At 40.2% G+C, this 25853-nt stretch overlaps 1 protein-coding gene across 6 annotated transcripts in view; it reads right to left on the bottom strand.

Moving 5' to 3' along the window:
• Positions 1-1916: 1916 nt before the first annotated feature.
• Positions 1917-25853, bottom strand: part of LOC139442690 (centrosomal protein of 128 kDa-like) — an 84135-nt gene continuing 60198 nt past the window's right edge. For 4 of the 6 annotated variants that reach the window (XM_071223565.1, XM_071223569.1, XM_071223566.1 and 1 more), the window contains 6 exons: positions 25483-25654; positions 24935-24984; positions 18705-18821; positions 6290-6333; positions 4985-5048; positions 1917-2963 (listed from right to left, as the gene is read on the bottom strand). In XM_071223565.1, coding sequence (XP_071079666.1) covers positions 2622-2963; positions 4985-5048; positions 6290-6333; positions 18705-18821; positions 24935-24984; positions 25483-25654 — 789 coding nt within the window. In that variant the 3' untranslated portion in view covers positions 1917-2621. The remainder of the gene's footprint in view (positions 2964-4984; positions 5049-6289; positions 6334-18704; positions 18822-24934; positions 24985-25482; positions 25655-25853) is intronic. The other 2 variants (XM_071223567.1, XM_071223568.1) reach the window with 2 other exon arrangements.

Consider the following 25853-nt stretch of genomic DNA (forward strand, 5'->3'; position numbering starts at 1 on the left):
TATACTCTTATAGGACACTACTGAAATATATTTCTGTAGTATCTTACATGACATCACTGAAATATGTTTCTGTTTTATCAAAGATCACATCACTGAAAAATGTTTCCGTTTTATCCAAGATGACATCACTGAAATACATTTCTGTTTTATCCAAGATGACATCACTGAAATACATTTCTGTTTTATCCAAGATGACATCACTGACACGTGGTACTGCAGTATCTTACATGACATCACTGAAATATGTTTCTGTTTTATCCAAGATGACATCACTGAAATATATTTCTGTTTTATCAAAGATCACATCACTGACACATGGTACTGCAGTATCTTACATGACATCACTGAAATATGTTTCTGTTTTATCCAAGATGACATCACTGAAATATATTTGTTTTATCCAAGATGACATCACTGACACATGGTACTGCAGTATCTTACATGACATCACTGAAATATGTTTCTGTTTTATCAAAGATCACATCACTGACACATGGTAGGGCAGAGTCTTACATGGCATCACTGAAATATATTTCTGTTTTATCAAAGATCACATCACTGACACATGGTACTGCAGTATCTTACATGACATCACTGAAATATGTTTCTGTTTTATCCAAGATGACATCACTGAAATATATTTCTGTTTTATCCAAGATGACAACACTGACACGTGGTAATGCAGTATTTTTTTACTTGACATCACTGAGATATATTTGTTTTATCAAAGATGACATCACTGACACATAGTACTGTAGAATCTTACATGGCATCAATGAAACATATTTCTGTTTTATCAAAGATCACATCACTGACACATGGTAGGGCAGTCTTACATGGCATCACTGAAATATATTTCTGTGAAACATCATATGACATCACTGAAACACAGTACTGATTAAACTTCTATGACATCAATGACATATATTTCTGTATTACCTTATATGACATGACAAAAAGTATCTCATGACATCACTGAAACATTTCTGTTGTATCTCATGACACCATTTGAATATTTTACTGAAATATAGTTTTGATATTATCATATTTGCATAACACAGCATATTATCTTACTTTCCTGAAGCCTCCTTAACATCAGTGTAATATACAATTAATTGTCCAATTACAGACACCATGTAATCAGCAACTGACACACAGAAAGTTATCCCAAAGTTTAGGAAGTAGTGAGTTCATCAAACGTAAGGGCTTGTCGATATTGCAATATGTGTGCTTGAGAATCAACTGCCAGTTTAAGGAAAACTTAGACAAATTAAGTTTCATTGAATGTGAAAGAAACATGACTTCACAGTTTGACTTTCCACTTCCTATTTCACTTGGAGGTATCACTGTAGCTGCAGGTAGGTTAATACTGGTGTGATAGAATGTACTGCTCTCTATGGCTTCAAGTAGCAACACCCGACATCTAAACAATGGTTCCCAACTACTGGTTGGGTAATGGTATCTGATCCTAGCAGTGGCAGTTCCTCATACAGGCTTGCTTTAGACTTGTTACACAGCTATCAGTCTTAGCACAGTGTATCACATGCTTCACATCACCGCTTTCAAGTTATTAACACAATGCAATAATATCTTGAGTGGCAAGATACAGTAAAGAGTGACTTATGTAAGGACATGGTGGGTGGTATCTCAGATACACCATCTTAACAGAAACTACTGGAGCTCAATGTAAGCACCTGACCTTCAGGTAAGAAATATCCAAGTGATGAAGCAAAGCAGGGGTCAAGACACAGACAATCTATATGATGCTTAGTGTCAATATATATGACACAGAACTGTACTGCTGGCAGCATCAATAACAATCAACCAGTCCTGAATTGTCCACATGCAATCAATCATTAACATTGTTTTAGCAAAACTACTCAGTGTACATAAAATCACATAACACTGTGTATATATATATATATATATACAATAAATAAGTGTATAAATAAGTTCTTCTAAATGGAATGTTCTAGATGTATATACATAATAAATAATAAAATAATACTGCTAAAAGTACAGCACATCACAGACTAAGGCGTGGCACCTGCAGGTGTAGAGGCAGCTGGGCCAGGGCGCAGGTCACCTGCACATCACAAGTGTTTAGTATTGTTACAGTTTACAAAACTTGTCACTGTCACTTCCTCTTATGTACTGAAACAGAAGCTAAAACAATGAAGTTGCAATAACAAAAACACCTCAAAATATTATACTTTATACCATTCCTTGTTTTACATCAATCTCATAAAATATTTCTTCAATAAAAGAAAAACCTTTTGACTTCAGCCATTATTAGAAACTTTAAATGATATTAAAATAATATGATAATGAATATTAAATAGCATGGCATTTGACTTAGGTCTAAAAGATACTGAACAAAAGATGTTGAGCTCACTCTTCATCAGGGTGTCATGAAACATGATGGGTAATAAAAACAGTAATGACCAGAATAATAGATCTCATTAAACTAGTCCTTCATTCTCAGAGCTGTATATAACCAGGTAGATAAATATGCTAGTATGTACGACATGTATGTCTGCCTGTGTCTAATGAAGCACACACGGCAGTTTCTGTACATTATGCTGGCTGGAGGGATTATGAGGTATACGTACTGGATCTTGTTACGTCTTCATATCATTACAGTGATCGTTATTCTTAGGGGTTTGTGGCAGAAAACGTTTTCTGAATTCTTCATCAGACATAGACAAAGGTGGGGGTGTCTTACCGACTTGGCCAGCCAATGTGGGTATTGGGGAGCGAGATGAAGACCTATGAGGTGACAGGGAAGTTGATCTTCGGGGTGACCTTGATGATGACCTTGAGCGTGACCTTGAGGGTGATCTAGATCTTAAAGGACGGTCTAATGTAGGAGGACTGTCAAGGATGCGAACATGATTCTTTTTCTTCGGTGATCCAGTGGGTGTGGAAGACCTCAAGATGGATGTCGGCCTGAGGTTACCACTCTGAAGCAGAGAAGGCATGCTGTTAACCACGTTAATACAGACATGATGACAAAAGCAGAAATAAGTGTTGACATTAATTATGTGTAAAATCAATTTGTGTTATCATTAATAATAGTTATCTGTATTAATCACTGCAGTAAAATCCTGAATCACACAATATTTTCAGCAAAAGCTAACTTCACTTTCAACTATTATGTTATTATTATCAGTTGTGCAGACAATAGTGTCCTGCTGCCCAATGCTCTTGCGCATGTCCAAGGTGGAACACCTCACTCCTTTGCAACAAAACATCTGCCAGATGCAAAAAGTTCGTAGGTTGGCAGGATTACTCTTAGAATTATTAACATTAACTATTGTTTGATAATTCCTGAGACTATTCTACCTCTAATACATCACTGCTTGAATATACCAGAGGAACAGAACTGATGGGTTCTGACGCATCTTCCCAGCCTTCATTCATGGACATCAGCCAGCTTGGTAAACAACTGAACATTGATTGAACAGAGCAAATCTTTCCACCTCCAGCAGGCTGAGTGTGGATTTCCAGCAATGTTTTACTTCCCACACTCTCTACAGTACTTAGGCAACAATGGTGAAGAATATGCCATACTGTCCTACATCATGTCTCCAGTAACTACTTACATGACCATACACAGAATAATCAGCCTAAAGTGCAATACTAAGAAGCTTGTAACATTTAACTATAGACTTACTACAGTGTGACAAACTACCAAAGTGTGCAAGACAAAACCTTTGTCAGATGTTGAATCTAGCACACACAGGAAAGAAGAGATGTTTCCTGCCTTACGCATATGGAAGAGCGGGAAAAGATTTTTATAGTGTGATGACAGCCAAAATACAGGATTTATGGCAGTGATGTAATGCAGGTACAATATTCTAAGGAATTAGATACATTCATTTAAACATATACGGATCAAAAATGAACTCTGTAAGTAATAGTCAACATACACCTGTTTTGTTCAGTAACATTGATATTGATTGTTTCATCCAAATTGCATTTTACTTTCAAAATGCATAAAGAAAGGTGTGTGAATTTGATGGAGGCTTCATGCCTTTACATGACAGCAGAATATGATGGAATATACAAAAGTAAGGCTTGAGATAAGAAATTTATCAAGGTCAACACATATCCTCTGCCACTTGGTCAGTTCCATATTAAAGGCAGGAACAGATTTACAGTTAGGTGAGATCACATAATCTTTACTTTTCACCTGGGGCAAGATGTCCAGGAGTTGTCATGTTGTGCTGGATGTACCTTGTGAGCCAGAGGCTGCTGTCATCCTGACGATGGGGCAGATCATATCTCAGGACAATACAGAAGTAGGGAGTGCTTTTTGAGGGTATTATAAATAATGGATATAATGGACATCTAACTTTGTTCCATGCATAGTTTCCCATCCTCTTTCAATCATGAAATAACAGGTTATGTACCCATAACATCTACACACTCATTCCTGAACATTACTAGTGCGTACCCCCAGGATGGTTTCAGGTCATTAGGCCATCATAAAGGTTTATCACCAGGTATCAGACACACCTCTACATCCATCACTGAGAACAATGCTGCATTGAGAGGCAATCTATTATGGACAGTCTGGTCTCAGGGCAGTGCCTTATACCTTAGAGATCTTGTAGTCAGACTTCACAAGCACTTAGGGTAATGGAAGTTACATCTATCAGTCATCAGGTTTCTATTGTTCACATGAGTCAGTGTCAAGAACACAACAAATGACAGAAAAAGCAGTTTATCATATATCAGTAATGACAGCACTGCCCACTGGGGTGATGGGTGACTCCACAGGAAGCTGGACCATCAGGACAAGATTTGGAATGGGCCATTAACAGTTTAACATGGGCAGTGATCTCAGGGCCCCCAGCAGATAGAGAACTACATGACACAATGTCCCAGTGTGAGAGCTTCATGATCAGTCTCAGGCCCTACCTTAACTACTCAACCATCTCTAAATCTGTTAACTGTATCGGTCATGTTTCTGGCTCACCTGGTAGGAAGAGCAGCCTGTAGACTTGATATCTTCATGGAGGGACCTCATTGTCTCACGGAGTCTGAACAATACGACACAGAAGAGCTATTAAAATTATAGACACTTAATTTGCAAACTGTCAACCACTTATTTTTTTTCAATAATTACATTTAAAAAACAAATTCATCACTTTCCCTACTTAAAATATATTCGGTTGTATGATCAACAGCCTTGGAACCATATCAGATACCACTTCACACCCTCATGTATCATGTACTTACCTAATGCACATGTAAGAGGTTATTACTCTTCAAACACTGCCTACTCAACAGCACACCCTGTCCACAGTCTTGAGTATCCCACCATTCTCTCTCTCCACGTTACCACACACTGTCACCCAACAGCACACCCTCCACACACTGTCACCAATAGCACACACCCTCCACAGTGTTGAGTGTCCCACCCTTCTCTACACATTACCACACACTGTCACCCAACAGCACACACCCTCCACACACTGTCACCCAAAAGCACACACCCTCCACAATGTTGAGTATCCCACCGTTCTCTCTCCACATCACCCACACACTGTCACCCAACAGCACACCTCCACAGTGTTGAGTATCCCACCGTTCTCTCTCTCCACATTACCACACAGTCACCCAACAGCACACCTCCACAGTGTTGAGTATCCCACCGTTCTCTCTCCACATCGCCCATACACTGTCACCCAACAGCAAACCTCCCCAGTGTTGAGTATCCCACCCTTCTCTCTCTCAACATCCCCAACAGCACACACCCTCCACACACTGTCACCCAACAGCAAACCTCCCCAGTGTTGAGTATCCCACCGTTCTCTCTCTCCACATTACCACACACTGTCACCCAACAGCACACCTCCACAGTGTTGAGTATCTCACCGTTCTCTCTCCACATTGCCCATACACTGTCACCCAACAGCAAACCTCCCCAGTGTTGAGTATCCCACCCTTCTCTCTCTCAACATCCCCAACAGCACACACCCTCCACACACTGTCACCCAACAGCAAACCTCCCCAGTGTTGAGTATCCCACCGTTCTCTCTCTCCACATTACCACACACTGTCACCCAACAGCACACATCACCCACACACTGTCACCCAACAGCACACACCCTCCACAGTGTTGAGTGTCCCACCGTTCTCTCTCCACATCACCCACACACTGTCACCCAACAGCACACCTCCACAGTGTTGAGTATCCCACCGTTCTCTCTCCACATCGCCCATACACTGTCACCCAACAGCATACACATGCCACAGTGCAGACATTAGGACAGCTGACCTGTTGTATCTTTTTTCTATCAGGTCCCGCTCCTGTTGACCACCCTGAAATAGAGAAAGGTGACATTGACATCCAGAAACATTTGTTGTAAGAACAAAACTTAAGAGAGTAGTATCTCAATGAATGAAGTACTGAGAAACCCTGTAAATATGGGCAGCACTATTCCCAGGGGCTAACTCAACATCGGAATCAATGAATCATGGGAACACACAAACATACTACCCACAAAAAAAGGGAACTGATGAAGTGAAGGAGTAATGACGATAAATGTCTGTTGAATTATTTTCAGCCATGTAGATCAATATCTGGTTTGTACACCATTCAGGCCAATATATGCATGACATGTTGATTAACTTGTGTATTGCCCGCCATTCCACCTGAAGAACTTCCAGAAGCTTGGTCACATTGGCGGGTTTGGCGTACACCATCCTCCCAAGAGGGTCATGTCAGGAGATTTAACAGGCCAGTCCAATGTCCATATGCCATATCACCCATGTCTCATTGCAACCCCACCCATTTGACAGCACTTGTCCCACAGTTGAGAAAATTATGATTTTCGATTGGCCAAACATTCAGGCAACTTGAGACATTGACATCCACCCAAACGCCACACCCTGTATCACACACACAATTCACCATTTTGTGTGTTCATGGAGACTGTAACTGAGGCATTTTTAAGTGTGTGCTTAGGTCAACTGCATTATCTTCACACACTTTGGCTTCTGTGAGCATGCACAACATGAAATTTCATTGTGATTACAAGTTGTGTTCAGATGCAACGCCACAGTATTGTAAATGTACACCTCAATGATAGCTACATTCAAATCATTAGTTCCCTTATTCTTTGTCGGTAGTATTTAACTTTAATCATTTATACGGTAGTCAATCTGAAGGTCAGGTTTCCAAATGAAGTCACAAATACACACTTCTAATATTATGTTGTCAATGCCCCAGGCTGTTGGTCCGGAAAGCGTTCAAATGCAATATCTTTCTGAAGTGAACATACATAGTTTGTGCAAAAGAAGAGAGGACTAGAAAACCCAGAGCCTCCTCCATACTTGGTGTTTAGCCTAGTATGAGTTAGCATGTTTAATGGCTAATACTCAACGCTTGGTGAATCACCCACTCAGAAAACAACACATCCTCATCCACTGACATGTACTGATAGACACAGATACATTCATAGATGATTCTGATTCAAGATGAAGATTTGAGATTAAGGTTCTATCAAATCCTTACTCAGATTACTAGTCTCTCCTTCATCTGCCAGGGGCCAGCAGGGCCAGTAGGCCGACATTGGTCAAACAAACGCTTGTCTATAGATTTGACATCCTCTCCTGGGGAATCACATGAATGCGAACTGTCTGTACCTACTGTAATACCACTTTCCTTTTTCACATGAAAAAAAGAGAATGATTGGAATAATAATTGTTAGGTTTATCCTTCACTTTAGGTGTGAGTTCCAGCTAACAGTATGGCATCCTTCACACTCTGAATATATGGGATTGAAGTTCAACTAAACTCTTTACCCAAATAACCACCTTGAAGTGAAGCCTCAGATGACATCTGACCATCACACTCACAGACTGAATTGGCTATTGATAATGATTGGTCTTTAAAGTGCAATTATCATGAACAAAATTGATTGTGATTTTGTTGCGAATATCAATTTTCCTATTCAATTCCAGAGAGAGAAAAAAGTCATAACAATAGCAAAAACATATTTAAATGTCCAAGCGAAAGTACTGACACCACACATTACATATTCCAAAACAAAACTATTGGGAGGCCAGGCAAAAGCTACCGGTGCAATGGTTCAGTGGAGCATGGCTAATATGTAGCTAATATGTAACTTGGTTCACTGTCTGTCTACTATACTGTGCCAGTGCAAGGCAGGAATGCACTTCTTACCAATAAACAACATCCTCAGGGATAATTCTAGGGTGGGGCCTTGTGCTTTTAGCCCCTTAATTTGAAAAAAGGCCCACATTTTCAAATACAATTGGGCATTTTAACACTGTGCTGTATGGGCAAGTGTGGGTGTTCCTCTGGAATATTTGAAATTTTCACATAAAGGGCCCATGTCAGAAAGTTCCTAGAGTGAACCCTGCATGCCAGATGCCTGATAAATAAGGGGGTGGGAGTGATCAATCCTGATGTAACAGAGGTAGTATTCTTAGAATTATACACAATGATAACTATTGTTTGATAATTCCTTCAAAAGCCTTACCTCTCTTACAAATAGCCAAAATACACCAGAGGGAAAAGTGGGATCTGGCGGCTAGTAATCCCAGATAAATGACAGCAGTGAATAGGTAACGTGAAGGAATGGTGTGTAAAATGCACAATACAATATAGTTTCTTTGAAAACTTGTGATACCTGCATTATCCTCACGTCCTTCTGGTATCTTTGACGTCACATCCGACTTCATGACGTAACTTCCCATCTGGATGACGTCACTTCTGCTCAATATCACATCACTTCCAGTTGTATGATGACACTTCTGTTTATGATGATGATCTAATGATGATGATCTTATGATGATGATGCCACTTCTGGTTTATGTTCTCAATTTCTGTTATGACGTGACTTCTGGTTGACAAAGCACTCTGACATACTTCAAGAGGTATCCACACATTCTCATTAACTGACATAACTTCCATATTTAATATGTTCTAATGGAACTCACATCCAGAGATGCATGTAATTCTGACATACTATGATATGTTTGGATGGTACTCCCATCCAGACACTTACATTACTGATGTCACTTCATTGACATTATGTTCTGACAACTCCAAGAGATGTCCAGACACGTATATACCGAAGATCACTCTCAGATCTTATATTGTGATTCCATTGTGTTAACCTTATCTTGTCATCCCAGTTGACCAAGATCGAAGAATGAGCTTACTGTCTGTTAGCTGTAATCTTTTCACCCCCAACCCCTCTGATGACCTGGCATCATTTCCCATGGCTAGGAGAAAAGCTGTCTTCTTAGACACTTGTAAAAGATTAGCTTCATGCATAGGTTAGTAAGATGCTTCTAGCAATGCAGACATGACAATGGACAGGTTCCATTCAGCGAAGATACGTGAAGTTTAAATGTCTTCTAGTTGCAAAGACTTAATAAGGCAGTTTTGGACTGGGTGAGTACCTATTGAGAGCCCTTGTTGGAGAACAAATGCTAGGGCTGATTATAATCTTTAATGGTGCCATGCCAAAATTCCTTCTCTTGTCTTACTAGCAGAAGATAATCAGTGACCTTAGGAATGGTTATCTGCACTTCTTCCACTCCTCCTACTCCTCTCCACTGGCAGAACTTCCTCCATCCAGTATCATATACGTGGGAAGATGAAGGTCTCCACGACCGAGGCACTGCTGCCATGGAGTAGGTCTGATCATGGTCATGACGCTCTGGGAGCTGTGAGGTTTCTCCACGAGTTATGGAAATAGCATGGGGTAGGATACCATGCTCTGTTGGGCCACACTGGAGCTATTAGAAGGATGATGAAGTCCATCTCCTCCACCTTCTTGATTACTTTGTCTAGAAGAGACCAAGGAGGGAATGCATAGGTGAAAATGTTTTTCCGACTCATAGAGAGAGCATCTAACTGTAGAGAAACTGGGTTCGGTACTGGGCTGACATAAACTGGGACCTTGTTGTTTGGACAAGTCACAAAAAGATCACTGTGTGGGTTGTCCCAAATGATGTGATCCACCGTAATACCTCTGGGTGATGAAACCATTCTGTGAGAAATCTGTTTCTACTGGAGAGATAACCTGCTAGGATGTTCAATTTCCCTGGTATGTTGCAGGCCTCCAAGCTGCAGCTGATCAAGTCTTTCGAGATGAATAAAAGTGTAACCTCCTTCAGCAAATTCTCTGATCTTGTCCCTCCTTGATCTGGATGTAATCTACTACAGAAGTGCTGTTTGTTACCACTAGTACTGATGACTGAAGTAACAATGGACTCCATGCCTTGAGGGCAAGATAAATGGCCTGCATTTCCTGACCATTCTTGTGAACACCCTTGTCCTGTGACCACTATCCCTGGATGGTCTGATCATCCATGTATTCTCCCCATCCTGTGCTTGAGGCATTCATGTACAGGTGAATTACTTGAGGAGGAAACATGAGGGAAATGCCTGGTGTGATGGTGTGGTAGGAGAGCCATCAATTCAGATCTAAGAGTCTGGAAGCTGGAGGTTGATTCATCTCATCTAGATCAAGTGCTCTTGATGTATTCGTCGAGTTCTGCAGAGCCCACAAATGTAACCTTCCTCTGTACATAAGGTCTTGCAAGTAATGTGAGGTTTCCTGCAAGTAGAACACCGACCATTGGCAGATTGGCCTGGGCAGATCTGTCTCCTCTATAATCATATTTGTTAACTTGATAAACCTGTCCTGAGCCATGACATCTGTGCGGTTTTAATTAGATTGAATTAGTTGACATTTGTCCTGGTCCGCCAGAGAAGAACTCATTATTTGTATTTCCATATGTTCGTCTTTGGTCCTATTTTTGTACAGGGAAAGAGGTACCTAATACAAGTTGAACCCTGTACAGTAGAGAGTGGTGTCTGTCCTCAGCTTGACCCTGTACAGTAGAGGATGGTATCTACTCCTGGCTGGACCTTGTACAATGGAGAGTGGTATCAACTCCTGGCTGAACCCTGTACAATGGAGAGTGGTTTCTACTCCTGGCTGGACCCTGTACAATGGAGAGTGGTATCTACTCCTGGCTGGACCCTGTACAATGGAGGGTCGAATCTACTCCTGGCTGGAACCTGCACAGTAGAGAGTGGTATCTACTCCTTGCTGGACCCTGTACAATAGAGGGTGGTATCTACTCCTGGCTGGACCCTGCACAGTAGAGAGTGATATTTACTCCTGGCTGGACCCTGCACAGTAGAGAGTGGTATCTACTCCAAGTTGAACCATGTACAATGGAGAGTGGCATCTACTCCATGTTGAACCATGTACAATGGAGAGTGGCATCTACTCCAAGCTGAACCCTGTACAATGGAGGGTGGCATCTACTCCAAGTTGAACCCTGTACAATAGAGAGTGGTATCTACTCCAAGCCGGACCCTGCACAATGGAGGGTGGTATCTACTCCTGGCTGGACCCTGTACAATTGAGAGTGGTATCTACTCCAAGCTGGACCCTGCACAGTAGAGATTGGCATCTACTCCAAGCTGGACCCTGTACAATGGAGAGTGATATCTACTCCAAGCTGGACCCTGTACAATGGAGAGTGGTATCTACTCCTAGCTGGACCCTGCACAGTACAGTGGCATCAACTCCAAGTTGAACCTTGTAAAATGGAGAGTGGTATCTACTCCAAGTTGAACCTTGTACAATGGAGAGTGGCATCTACTCCAAGCTAGACCCTGTACAATGGAGGGTGGCATCTACTCCAAGCTGGACCCTGTACAATGGAGGGTGATATCTACTCCAAGCCGGACCCTGTATAATGGAGGGTGGTATCTCCTCCAAGCTGGACCCTGTACAATGGATGGTGGATCTCCTCCAAGCTGGACCCTGTACAATGGAGAGTGGTATCTACTCCTGGCTGGACCCTGTACAATGGAGAGTGGCATCTACTCCAAGCTGGACCCTGTACAATGGAGGTGACATCTACTCCAAGCCGGACCCTGTATAATGGAGGGTGGTATCTCCTCCAAGCTGGACCCTGTACAATGGATGGTGGTATCTCCTCCAAGCTGGACCCTGTACAATGGAGAGTGGTATCTACTCCTGGCTGGATCCTGTACAATGGAGAGTGGTATCTACTCCTGGCTGGACCCTGTACAATGGAGAGTGGTATCTACTCCAAGCTGGACCCTGTACAATGGAGGGTGGTATCTACTACAAGCTGGACCCTGCACAGTAGAGAGTGGTATCTACTCCAAGCTGGACCCGGTACGATGGAGGGTGGTATCTCCTCCAAGCTGGACCCTGTACAATGGAGTGTGGTATCTACTCCAAGCTGGACCCTGTACAATGGAGGGTGGTATCTACTCCAAGCTGAACCTGTACAATGGAGGGTGGTATCTCCTCCAAGCTGGACCCTTCACTTTTGAGAGTGGTATCTACTCCAAGCTGGACCCTGCACAGTGGAGAGTGGTAGCTACTGCAAGCTGGACCCTGCACTTTTGAGAGTGGTATCTCCTCCAAGCTGGACCCTGCACTTTTGAGAGTGGTATCTACTCCAAGCTGGACCCTGCACAGTGGAGAGTGGTAGCTACTGCAAGCTGGACCCTGCACAGTAGAGAGTGGTATCTCCTCCAAGCTGGACACTGTCTTTTGAAAGAGGAAATGCTTGAAAGCTCTACAACACTTCCTACTTCTCACTTCCAAAAATATTTGTTTCAGATGGAAGCTTGAAAGCTCAACCGGCTGCCAAATTCTTATTTCCATACACTGTTTTGGGAAGAAAGCTGTACTTCGCATTTTACTTCCCAATTCCGTAAAGATGTTTTTGGAATAAGAAACCTTAAAAGTTTGAATTTGCTGCTTACTTTAAATTTTCTATTTCATAGTTACTTACAGTGGAATGAATTTTGTTAATTAACTACCTTCCGTCAGAAGTGAGAAAGATGAGATTTTATGATATATAGAGGTTATCACGCGAGTGTGTTTGGGGATGGTAAATATCCTGCATTAGGAATAAACATTGTATTTAGCGAGCCTTGGCGAGCTAAATACATAGTGTTTATTCCTAATACAGGATATTTACCATCCCCAAACACACAAGCGTGATAACCTCTTTATCATATAATGTCATTCTTTAATTCTGTGCTTCAAAATCACTTTCCCTCTTTCAGAAACATTACCGAAACATTGCGAGTTTTCCTGGAATGCGCGCATCAATATTTATTACGTCACAGGGTAAGTGATGTGTCAGTCGGACAGTGACAGTAGCCAATATAGTTCCAACTGAAATCTGTTTCTTATACAGTGGCGAAGCAACATATACGCAAAACAACTATTGTTTTTATTTGCCTTTCACGGCAATCCATCGGTCTGTCTGCTAGAGTAACTGCCCTTTGTCAAAGGGAAGCTACTCTAACCCTAGTCTATGAGACGTCACGGCCACGTCTGTCATAACGTTGAGAAGTGTAGTCAGATGTACACACAGCGACAAAACGAAACAAGGTAACAATTCAAACATATTTGGTTCCAAATCAAACTATTTTAATTTGTGGAGAAGGTTTCAAGCCGCAGAGGTCTACAAGCACAGATATGGATACTGATCCCACTTGACTAGGCCTCGTGTCCTCGCAAAATTGTTTCGAAATTTATATCTCGAAAGTTGCCAAAACTTATAAAATGCCTTAGCTACGTCACACTTAGACACTGATTTTCAGTATATTAGACTGTTCTTTTGATAATGATAGCAATTATCCCTGTAGTTTATCCAGATTACTGATGGTTAATTCTGACTTGATCGCCAAATGACGAGGGCAACGCCATGTTTGTTTATAAACAGTGAAAGTAGTCCCTACTTGACCTTTGATATTTGCATCTCTATCCGCATATGACCCCAACGGATATCGTTTTTATCCGTTGGCTTTATCCTGTCGAGAAACCTACCCATTATATGATAAACATTTTTATTTACTACACTTGATGGTATCTTTTAAAGCTTATATATATATATATGCTTTCATATATAGATGCACTTGCAATATAATTGATAATGAATTTATTACCCTCTATACAACAAAAATGAAAATTTCCAAACAAACATTAACTACGTTCTAACTCACATAAACAGTTTATATTTCTTCTGCATCAGGTAATATACATGTAAATTCACACATGACAAGCAATAACAGACTGGGTAAATGAGAAGACAGGCGACGGTCAATTACACGCTGGTGCAATGATTGGACAATAGTTATAATAAATATTAATATAATTACTATAGCTAGAAAGAGAACATAATGTGAGATCTGCAACTGCCTGTTTTTGTATATGAAACTGTACACGATTGTAAGGAGTTCTATTGTTTTCAATGAATTGTACATGAAAAGCTCTGAATAATTTTATGAAAGGCATCAATTACTAAAGAATTACATTATACAGTGACCTAAAACTGTTTAGTTTGTCTCCAATTTTTGGCACTGTGAATTTCACTATAGTGCAATTTTGGGGAGTTCTTTAGATATCGTCAAAGTGAATTGAGATGTTTAAAATACTACCTGCTCTAGTTTTGTAATAAATAAATTATAAAGAGATAACTCGCAAAGTTTCATCAAGATCTAATTACATGTAGTAAAAAAAAATACTTGAAACTTCATGAAAGCTGTAGGATGTTTTTAAAGGGGCACTGTTCTCACGCAATTCCCCGGACTGGTTGTTGCCTTTGTTATTGTTTTTCCCCCGTGAGTACCCAGATGATACGCAATGCAACTGAGCGTGACCAGAGACTGGGCTACCGTCTGCAAGGACAGCTAAATACACTTGGAGGCCGGAGGCAATATTTGTTTTACGAATTTTTGCTTAAACACTGATTGGATAACTGTGATCTATAAAGATTTCGACAAAGGGCGCATGTAAATTAATTTCTTCAGCCTAAACAAACAGACAAAAAGAAAGGCGGAGCTCATCGGATTTGGAAATACCCCAGATGGTTATAGTTTAATACTTAAAAAAAGTATCTATTCAGTGAAAGCATTTTCGGATTGCGTCGATAATACGACTACTACTCCTTTGTTGTCATCAACGTTTTCTGGTATAACCCTACACTTGTGTATTTGTCGTCATTCACTTGATGCTCAGTTAATGATTTATTACAGGTACAATTAGTGGTAGCACCACTTAGATTACCTGACAAAGGTTCCCATTTGGCATTTATTGTGTCTGGGGTAATTATTCAATCTAAATCCAGGTTTGAAGTGAGGTGAAATGTGTGTTATGTAATATGCACGTGGCAGACCAGCAAGAGGTGAATGATCAATTGATTTACCTTTTTTTGTAAATCAACGGATCGTTCCAAGTCATCAAAGGATTAACAGAAAATACGTTGATTGATTAATCACTGTTATGTTGCACAGTGGATATGTCAAAAGTGAGTGTTTACATGTCTAGGTTTACTAAAACAAAGGGAATACACTCATATCATGGCGTGAAGTGCCGGTGTAAAAACAACATACTTTGTTCAAAGGGTTAACTGATAATACGTTGATTGATTGATCATTGTTATCTATCACTCGATGGATTTTTTAGAAACCGTGGACGTTATGAAAATAGTTGTCACGTGGGCTTTCTCAGCCGACCCTTGAGACTTGACACCTATGTGAACGCCTGACTAAATCCAAGTGATCAGTTGAGAAACGAACACGGGTTATAATATCCCGAAACGATATATATCTTTTAAAATATTTGATTGTTACAGCGACACGTGACATCGAATAAGTTTCTTTGTACAGCTGCAGACGAGTGGGATATTGTTCCTTTGTGTGGATATTCATGGATACATTCCTCGAACAAGGAAGCTGCCTAAATTTATACACATAAATTTGGTAGGTTGTAATTATTGTATTTGCATTTTGTTCTCCTTCATTCGCTGTAGCATTGAACCGATTCGTTCTTGTTCCTCTACGTCTTGGTTGGGAAATTCTTCAATGAGCGATAGACGTTGTTTTCATAAGTCTTTTCCTTTGAAAGCTTGTATATATATCCGTCAATTTATAAAATGTGTAAATATTTCAGTCATTTTGACTGAATAATCTGTCCAGATTGACTAAAACTGATTAAGACTATCAAAAGGGCCTACAAACATCACAACAGATTATTATGAAGGATTTGAAGCCAAACAACATGGAAATGTACTTTTCAACGTAACATTTTCAGTCTCTTGGTGATGACATTTAACATCAAAATGTTTGGAATTCGTTATAATAATACAGATGGAAATGTTTTTCAGTCACTTTGTAAAATAACTGAATATTAAGGCATTTAATAAATTTGAAAATGTTACACATTTTGACGGTAAAAAAATATAAACACTATAAAAAAAGCAATGCTCAGGTGAAATATTTACTTTGTGTTGCAAGTAAAAATAGGATTAATGAAAATTGCAAAATTACCAAGTAAGTGACTTATCAAAACTTCGTCACTATTACCGATGCTACCCACAAAGATACCTACATTTCATTTTTATCTTGAAAACTGTATTTCATTTTGTTGATCAATGTGTCCATACTCCCTTATTACTACCCATAAAAGTGACTAATGCGCTTACGAATGGCGCAGCAGAGGTCGCGAACTAGTCTAGATTTTTTCTATACATCCGGGTACTCACTGGGAAAAAAACAATAACAAAGGCAACAACCAGTCTCGGGGAATTGCTTTGGACGAGTGCCCCGTTTAGTGACTGAAGTCAACATGTGCTACCAGCTGAAACATGGATAACTGGGCTATACTAGTTTTCTATTGACTCATGTCTTTTGAATTTATTTCTCTACTGAATGCTGCAATTCAAATTATGAAAGGTCATAAATAATGAGTTACTTGCCAGCTTTAAGACATGTATAAGTGTTAATAATCGTTGAATAATATACCTTGCTATTATTTTTCTAAAATGCCCTGCCTTTGTATGTTATAACCATGTTGTAACCACATGCCCCACTTATACATGTAGCCAAGAGTTGAAGTATTGAAGATTGGTAACTTCATAACTTCCAAAATATATGTTTCAAACTTATACATCAGTACCTGTTGATGTATACTACTCGTCATAGGCTATGCCCAAATGGACCGCTAACATTACACATCTTGATTAACTTTAATGAATATGCTTGAAATATTATTTTGTAAAAGGACAGCATTGCACCTGCATCAGCAAGCACTTGAAGTCCTTTGTGTTGAGAAAGTACCAAGCTAAAATCGGCACAGAACATTACTGGACCATACCATCAACGATACTGGCATTACCTGAATATAAAACTTGGACTTCTATACAGAATCCAAAACCTTCAGGGTTAGTTTTAATTATCCTACATTGAAATAAATGAAATGAAAATGTAATATAGAAGCAAAGGCCGATGTAGAAGGTGTGTGCGTGCAGCAAACATGTGTCTGTCTGTGTGTATGTGTGTCTGTATGTGTGTGTGTCTGTCTCTGTGTGTGTATGCTTGTGTCTGTGTGTGTCTGTTTGTGTCAAGTGTGTGTGTGTGCACACATGTCTGTGTGTGTTTGCTTGTGTCTGTCTCTGTGTCTGCATGTATCTCTGTGTGTGTCTATATATGTGTGTGTGTGTGTGTCTGTCACTGTGTGTGTGTCTGTCTGTGTGTGTTTGCATGTGTCTCTCTGTGTGTCCATCTGTGTGAGCACGCCTGTCTGCTTGTGTGTCTCTCAGTGTGTATGTATGTGTGTGTGCGCACATGTGTTTGTCTGTGTGTATGTGTGTGTTTGCTTGTGTTTGTCTCTGTGTGCATGTGTGTATGTCTTTGTGTGTCTGCATGTCTGTCTGTCTGTGTGTGTGTCAGTCTGTGTGTATGTATGTGTATGTGTGTATGTGTCTTTGTGTGCATGCACACGTTATCTATGTGTCTGTGTGTGTGTGTGTCTGTCTCTGTGTGTGTCTGTCTATGTGTGTGTCTGTCTGTCTGTTTGTATGCCTGTGTGTGTTTGTGTCTGTCTCTGTGTGTGTGTGTCTTTGTGTGCATGCACACATGTTCTGTCTGTCTCTGTGTGTGTCAGTCAGCAATGTGTCTGTGTGTGTGTGAGTGCGCACATGTTGTCTGTGTGTTTGCTTGTGTCTGTCTGCATGTGTCTGTCTGCATTTCTGTCTGTGTATGTCTTTGTGTGTCTGTACATGTCTTGTGTGTCCATCGCTCTGTCTGTTTGTGTGTGTGTGTGTGTGTCTGTGTGAGCATCTGTCTCTGCATGTGTCTGTCTGTGTGATATGTGCGCCAGTTAAGCGCAATTTTCCTGTCGTAAACAAGAATGTATGTCGTATACCCTCGTCTTTCACATTTTAAAAAGACAAGAGCAAACATTTGAAACAAACGCCTCCGTAATCTTAGATTTCCAAACTATCAAATATGAAGTTGAAAATTGACAGAACATTCAAGCTTTTAAGGTTTCTATCTCTTAAAACATGTTTACAGAAGTAGGAAGTTGGTAGTGTGACGCGATGTAGAGCTTTCTCTCTAAAATAGTGTGCAGAAGTAAGAAATTGGAAGCGGTGTTTCGTCACGATATGGCTGAAATATTGCCAATGTGATGTTAAATTTCAGTCACTCACTGGAAGCGGTGTTGAGATTTCAAGCTTCGATCTTTCAAAACTAAAGTTTGAAACATGAATTGTCAATGAACTTGCATCATTTTTCTTCCCTTCCAAAATAGTGTTTCAACCATTGTTAATGTTACTATTTGTAGAAAAAGTTGGTGTTGTACCATGATCTCCTCCATGTCTTCTATGATGTACTGCTTCTCCCGCTCAAACGTCAGCTCTTGTTCCACCTGCTTCACCTTCTGAAGATGAAGTTCATCTGCCAGGTCCAGAATGTGCTCCTGAAACAAAGACACTGTTGATGATATAGGATATTTCGGATGCACCTCTGGTAGAGACAATTTCGCACACTGTTCAGTGATATGTAGACACATCAGTGGTTGAAAGCGTGCAAATGGTGACATACAATCTGTCAGGTCATATAATAATACAAACCAAACAACTAGTACTCGTGACCTTTCTGCTCTACACCCCTAACGGGTCACCTTTTAGAGGAGTATATAGGAGTGTCTTATAATTAGAAGGAAAGGAGGACATTCCAGCAATATCATAGAGGTCTACCTGGACCTGGCAACCGTTTGGCCATACCACCTGTATCAGAATATCAAACATTCATAATTACAAAGACAATCCTGTTTTGCAAACATAAAATGATCTTGTAAACTCCTTAGCTCACCTAAATTTCTCTGGAATATTTATAGCAAGGAGATTAGAAGTTTCTATAAAATACATATATACACTGATATCTTTACACATTTACATTCAAAACAGATCACATGAACATCCAACAGTGATGTCTTGATATGACCCTGTGTCAAGCTAGCTACACCTCATGCTGACCTGTCAGTGTGACTCGTGTCAAGCTAGCTACACCTCATGCTGTCCAGTGTGACCCTGTGTCAAGCTAGCTACACCTCATGCTGACCTGTCAGTGTGACCCTGTGTCGAGCTAGCTACACCTCATGCTGACCTGCCCAGTGTGACCCTGTGTTGAGCTAGCTATACCTCATGCTGACCTGTCCAGTGTGACCCTGTGTTGAGCTAGCTACACCTCATGCTGACCTGTCAGTGTGACCCTGTGTCAAGCTAGCTACACCTCATGCTGACCTGTCAGTGTGACCCTGTGTCGAGCTAGCTACACCTCATGCTGACCTGTCAGTGTGACCCTGTGTCGAGCTAGCTACACCACATGCTGACCTGTCAGTGTGACCCTGTGTTGAGCTAGCTACACCTCATGCTGACAGTACACAGTGCCCTCTAACCCCATATGTCGTAATGTTACTTTTGTTAATGTCTTTTGGAATGCCATCATAGTGAATTTTGAAAAGGTTTATGACTGACCATGTTTCCCAGATGAATTTACCTTTTTGTTTGTTTGATCTGATTGGTTCAAGATTGCAGAAGAACGGAAAATCAACCAACTTCTCCCTTACATTCTTACTATACCAATTACATGATAGTATTAATGAAACAGACATTCAAATTGACAAACAATGATCATAATTCAGCAGGGAAGAGAGTATTCAGTGTCACGGAAGTCATCACTTGTTGGTAAACATAACGGTCAGTCGGTTGTGAGTTCAACTCCAAGCATGGTTGTGGTCACCTATGACAGTGGTGAGTTTTGACTGGTGGCAACGGTAGTATAGAGAGCTCTCCGAATGTGCTATCGTTGTGAGGAGCTTGTAATCAGATGTGACTGGGACCCTGTGTGGAGCTAGTTACACCTCGTTCTCACCTGACAGTGTGACCCTGTTTGGAGCTAGCTTCACCCCATGCTGACCTGACAACTGTCATAATCCCAGTGTGGATCACAGTGAAGCGGCATCATCTCACTTCAGCTCAGAAGTGGGCACAAGTCCCGTGTAGTGTGTCAACCAAAATACTCAATAGTTAAGATATTGGGAACTGATAGAAAATATCAAATATTGGTATTTTACCTACTTTTATTATAATCATGATTAAAAACACAATTGAGTGATTTAATTTCTACTGCTGGTCTCATACTCAAGATAGAAATATTAACCTGTACTAAAACAAACTGTGTTGGATAGTGATGCTAATGATTTTTCACCATAACCCTCCAGCAGTAAAAAGTAACTGTGCTTAAAGTGGTGTAAATGTTATATGTTATTGAAAGTAACAACATAATATTTGGTCATTCATCTGATTAATGCGTTATCATAACAAATTCATTGACAAAACCCATACCTGGTAACAGGAGACTGAGTGACATGCCCTAAAAAGGGTTGGTGTAACTGTTGTGGCCAGATGCCTTGTCCACATGACCAAAGACGTTAACCCCGTCAGCAAGCTGACAAGGTAAGCCTACTATCTGTGGGACGACTCCACGCACTGCTACATAACAACTCATTTAACAATGTCAATATCGGGTGTGACCATCACTTGGATTGATACAGGTGAGAAAGCGTATGCGCATTGAAGACATCAGATGATTGAAAATAGTCTGAGTGATGTTCCAAATGTTGACCAAAGATTGGACCAACTGAGCTAGCGTTACCAGCTGGTTCTGGACCTATCCTAAGCATCATTCTATCTCATCCCAGACATTTTCTATGGGGTTGAGGTCTGGAAATACAGTTGGCCATGGCAGTACAGAACTATTATATTAGTCTGTTACAACACGTGCAGTATCCTGCTACAACGTTTCTGCATTTGAACAAAGGATAGAACATGATTTCTGACAATGTAGTTCCTGTAGCATGCGCCATTCAAGTTGCCATTAACAATGATGAGTTGTGTTCTCCTATGAATGGTGATGCAACCCCATACCATTACACTTTCACTCCCACTCTGACGACATTGAGTAATGCAAGCATCGCTAAAACGTTGCTGTCTACACCATGCAATCTAGGCGACCATGGCGGTGATGTTGATGCAAACTTGGGCATATCACTGGACAACACCAGGTTGTGTACAGTGCTGCCACTATACCCAGGAATTGTCCGAGCTGTTAATGTGGCAGTTTGGTATTGATTCCATAGATGCACCAACCAAAAGTGGTTGTCTTGTTGATGTGACCCCACATGTGGACGTCTGGCTCATGGCAAGTCATGAGTGTTTCCATGCTGTAGAAAATAGGGCTTGGACGCTACACCAACTGTGCGATACCTCACTCATGATCCGATATGTATCACAATACTTGCATGTGCTCTATTCTCTGGTGCGTAAGCCATCTTTTTCAAAGACAAGATAGCCAAATACCTGGCACACCGATGATTTACAGTTGGCAGTGTCAAATATGGCACAAGGGATGACAATATTTACATTTTCATCACTTATTTTCCCTACTAAAATCAGTTTTTGGTGTACCAGTCATAAAAGCAAACATTTAAGGCAAAGGATTACTTGGTATGTGAATGTGATCAATGTATCGGTGTATTGTCACCTTAGATAACATCTCCAAAGAGACAATATTGTGTTTCGATGAACATAAAAATGTACAGAATCTTTGTTTTGTGCCATTCCTGTCTGTCGCAAACTTATGACAAGGAGACACTGATTTTCATCAAGCAATTACATTGCATAAGTGTTATTTACTATCAAACAAAACTGTTTTGATGAGCACCTAACAGCTTTACAATCATTGTGTGCTGTTCACATTAGAAAAACATGTGTATGAGTTTCATGTTCCCAACAAACACGTAAACATCCAAATTGTGCGCTGTGCATTAACATGCACGTGCAAATTGTGAATCACGACTTTGAAGTCGAGGATATGTCTTCATGAATTTGCATTGAAACATGCATTATTTTATCAAAGAATAATTGCATTTTTGTTGAATTTTATATGAAGCAAAGTTACTTTTTTTGTGTTGGTACCCATACACAATGTGTCTTTTTGGGCTGTTTCATTAACAAACATACAAATACAGTCATTTACAAATGACCAGAGTTTTATCCTGTAATTAATTTATGTTAACATATCCGATACATATTCAATCATGACATGTGGGTGTGCATTAAACTCAAGGCCACACAGCTTTAGTGCAGTTACACTTTCAGATGTAGCTCACCTGGTACAAGATTGTTGACCTCACCTACATCAGCAGTCAAGAGTAACAAGCAACATGTTTCTTACAGGACTAAAATCACACTGACATTCTACTTTAATGTAGACAAAGATTGTACACACTATTTGTATGAAGTAAGAGGAGGATGGAGTAGCACACTCTATTTGTATGAAGTAAGAAGAGGAAGGAGTTGTACACACTATTTGTATGAAGAAAGAAGAGGAAGGAGTTGTACACACTATTTGTATGAAGTAAGTAGAGGAGGGTGTTGTACACACTATTTGTATGAAGTGAGAAGAAGGAGTTGTACACACTATTTGTATGAAGAAAGAAGAGGAAGGAGTTGTACTCACTATTTGTATGAAGAAAGAAGAGGAAGGAGTTGTACACACTATTTGTATGAAGTAAGTAGAAGAGGAAGTTGTACACACTATTTGTATGAAGTAAGTAGAGGAGGGAGTTGTACACACTATTTGTATGAAGTAAGTAGAGGAGGGAGTTGTACACACTATTTGTATGAAGTAAGAAGAGGAAGGAGTTGTACACACTATTTGTATGAAGTAAGTAGAGGAGGGAGTTGCACACTCTATTTGTATGAAGTAAGTGGAGGAAGGAGTTGTACACACTATTTGTATGAAGTAAGTGGAGGAGGGAGTTGTACACACTATTTGTATGAAGTAAGTAGAAGAGGGAGTTGTACACACAACTTGTATGAAGTAAGTGGAGGAGGGAGTTGTACACACTATTTGTATGAAGTAAGTAGGAGAGGGAGTTGTACACACAACTTGTATGAAGTAAGTGGAGGAGGGAGTTGTACACACTATTTGTATGAAGTAAGTAGAGGAGGGAGTTGTACACACAACTTGTATGAAGTAAGTGGAGGAGGGAGTTGTACACACTATTTGTATAAAGTAAGAGGAGGAGGGAGTTGTACACACTATTTGTATGAAGTAAGCGGAGGAAGGAGTTGTACACACTATTTGTATGAAGTAAGAAGAGGAGGGAGTTGTACACACTATTTGTATGATGTAAGTGAGAGGAGGGAGTTGTACACAAAACTTGTATGAAGTAGGTGGAGGAGGGAGTTGTACACACTATTTGTATGAAGTAAGTAGAAGAGGGAGTTGTACACACTATTTGTATGAAGTAAGTAGAGGAAGGAGTTGTACACTCTATTTGTATGAAGTTAGTGGAGGAGGGAGTTGCACACACAACTTGTTTGAAGTAAGTGGAGGAGGGAGTTGTACACACTATCTGTATGAAGTAAGTTGAGGAAGGAGTTGTACACACTATTTGTATGAAGTAAGAAGAGGAAGGAGTTGTACACACTATTTGTATGAAGTAAGAAGAGGAAGGAGTTGTACACACTATTTGTATGAATTAAGTGGAGGAGGGAGTTGTACACACTATCTGTATGAAGTAAGTTGAGGAAGGAGTTGTACACACTATTTGTATGAAGTAAGAAGAGGAAGGAGTTGTACTCACTATTTGTATGAAGTAAGAAGAGGAAGGAGTTGTACACACTATTTGTATGAAGTAAGTGGAGGAGGGAGTTGTACACTCTATTTGTATGAAGTAAGTGGAGGAAGGAGTTGTACACACTATTTGTATGAAGTAAGTAGAGGAGGGAGTTGTACAAACTATTTGTATGAAGTAAGTGGAGGAGGGAGTTGTACACACTATTTGTATGAAGTAAGTAGAGGAGGGAGTTGTACACACAACTTGTATGAAGTAAGTGGAGGAGGGAGTTGTACACACTATTTGTATGAAGTAAGAAGAGGAGGGAGTTGTACACACTATCTGTATGAAGTAAGTGGAGGAGGGTGTTGTACACACTATTTGTATGAAGTAAGTAGAAGAGGGTGTTGAACACACAACTTGTATGAAGTTAGTGGAGGAGGGAGTTGTACACACAACTTGTATGAAGTAAGTGGAGGAGGGTGTTGTACACACTATTTGTATGAAGTAAGTAGAAGAGGGAGTTGTACACACTATTTGTATGAAGTAAGTAGAGGAAGGAGTTGTACAAACAACTTGTATGAAGTAAGTGGAGGAGGGTGTTGTACACACTATTTGTATGAAGTAGAAGAGGGAGTTGTACAATTATTTGTATGAAGTAAGTTGAGGAAGGAGTTGTACACACTATTTGTATGAAGTAAGTTGAGGAAGGAGTTGTACACACTATTTGTATGAAGTAAGAAGAGGAGGGAGTTGTACACACTATTTGTATGAAGTAAGAAGAGGAGGGAGTTGTACACACTATTTGTATGAAGTAAGTGGAGGAAGGAGTTGTACACACTATCTGTATGAAGTAAGTGGAGGAAGGAGTTATACACACTATTTGTGACAGCAGGACTCACCTCCAGGGATTCAACAGCATTCTTGCTTTCTACCTCTTTGAAGGCTAGCTCTGCAACACATACAGACAAGGGTTAGCAAATAAGTACAATGTCAAGGAATGAGTGCACTGAACTTAATGTCACAATAAGTTGTTTCAATGAAGTTCATACCTAATACGTCTTATAGAATATATGGGTTTGTGATAACATGAACTTGCTTGGTCACTGTGACAAATCCCACTAAATTTCATTGTAAAATGATTTGTTTGCACATCAAAATACAGTTTTACAATACTCTATTGAGCACAACAGCATTTCAATGTTATGTAACAATTGTGTTAAGGACTAATATTATGGCACATGATGTAATCAAGTGATAGTTGAAAGATTTACAGCATTTTATCAATTTTAAGGCTGTTACAAATTCAAGTTCTTTTTCATGGCCAGGCTGCGAAATTCAAGACCTTTTCAAGCATGTGTGAACCTTGGTCCAACAGAAGAAGATTTTACATAGAACACAACCTTTTTCACAAATTGACTTAATGATGGTGTATCTACATAAGCCGTACCTTGTTTGGCAGCTGCTATGTCATCCAGTTCTTCATCTCGTTTGGCCAGCTCTGCCAACAGGAACTTCCTGTCCATATCAGTAGAAGTGAGAGCTTGTCTGAACTCCTGCCGTAGCCGCTGCTCCCTCAGGATCCTGTCTCGCAGCTCCATACGCATCCACTTGAGTTTGCCCTACAACACAGAACACCACCAGGAGGAATAAGAACCTGGGGTAGGTATTTTACTTCAGGTTGCAAGAGTGAGAGTGAGTGTAAGTGGCGATGATATATACTAACAGAAAAAAGTAACTGAAGTTAAACAAAAATACATATATTCTGAGATGCATCTTTCTTTACATATTCATGAAGACATCTCAACTTCAAGGTTGTGA

The sequence above is a fragment of the Haliotis cracherodii genome, unplaced genomic scaffold (assembly GCF_022045235.1).
Source record: "Haliotis cracherodii isolate W230 unplaced genomic scaffold, xgHalCrac1.p SCAF_5, whole genome shotgun sequence".
Classification (NCBI taxonomy): Eukaryota; Metazoa; Mollusca; class Gastropoda; order Lepetellida; family Haliotidae; genus Haliotis; species Haliotis cracherodii.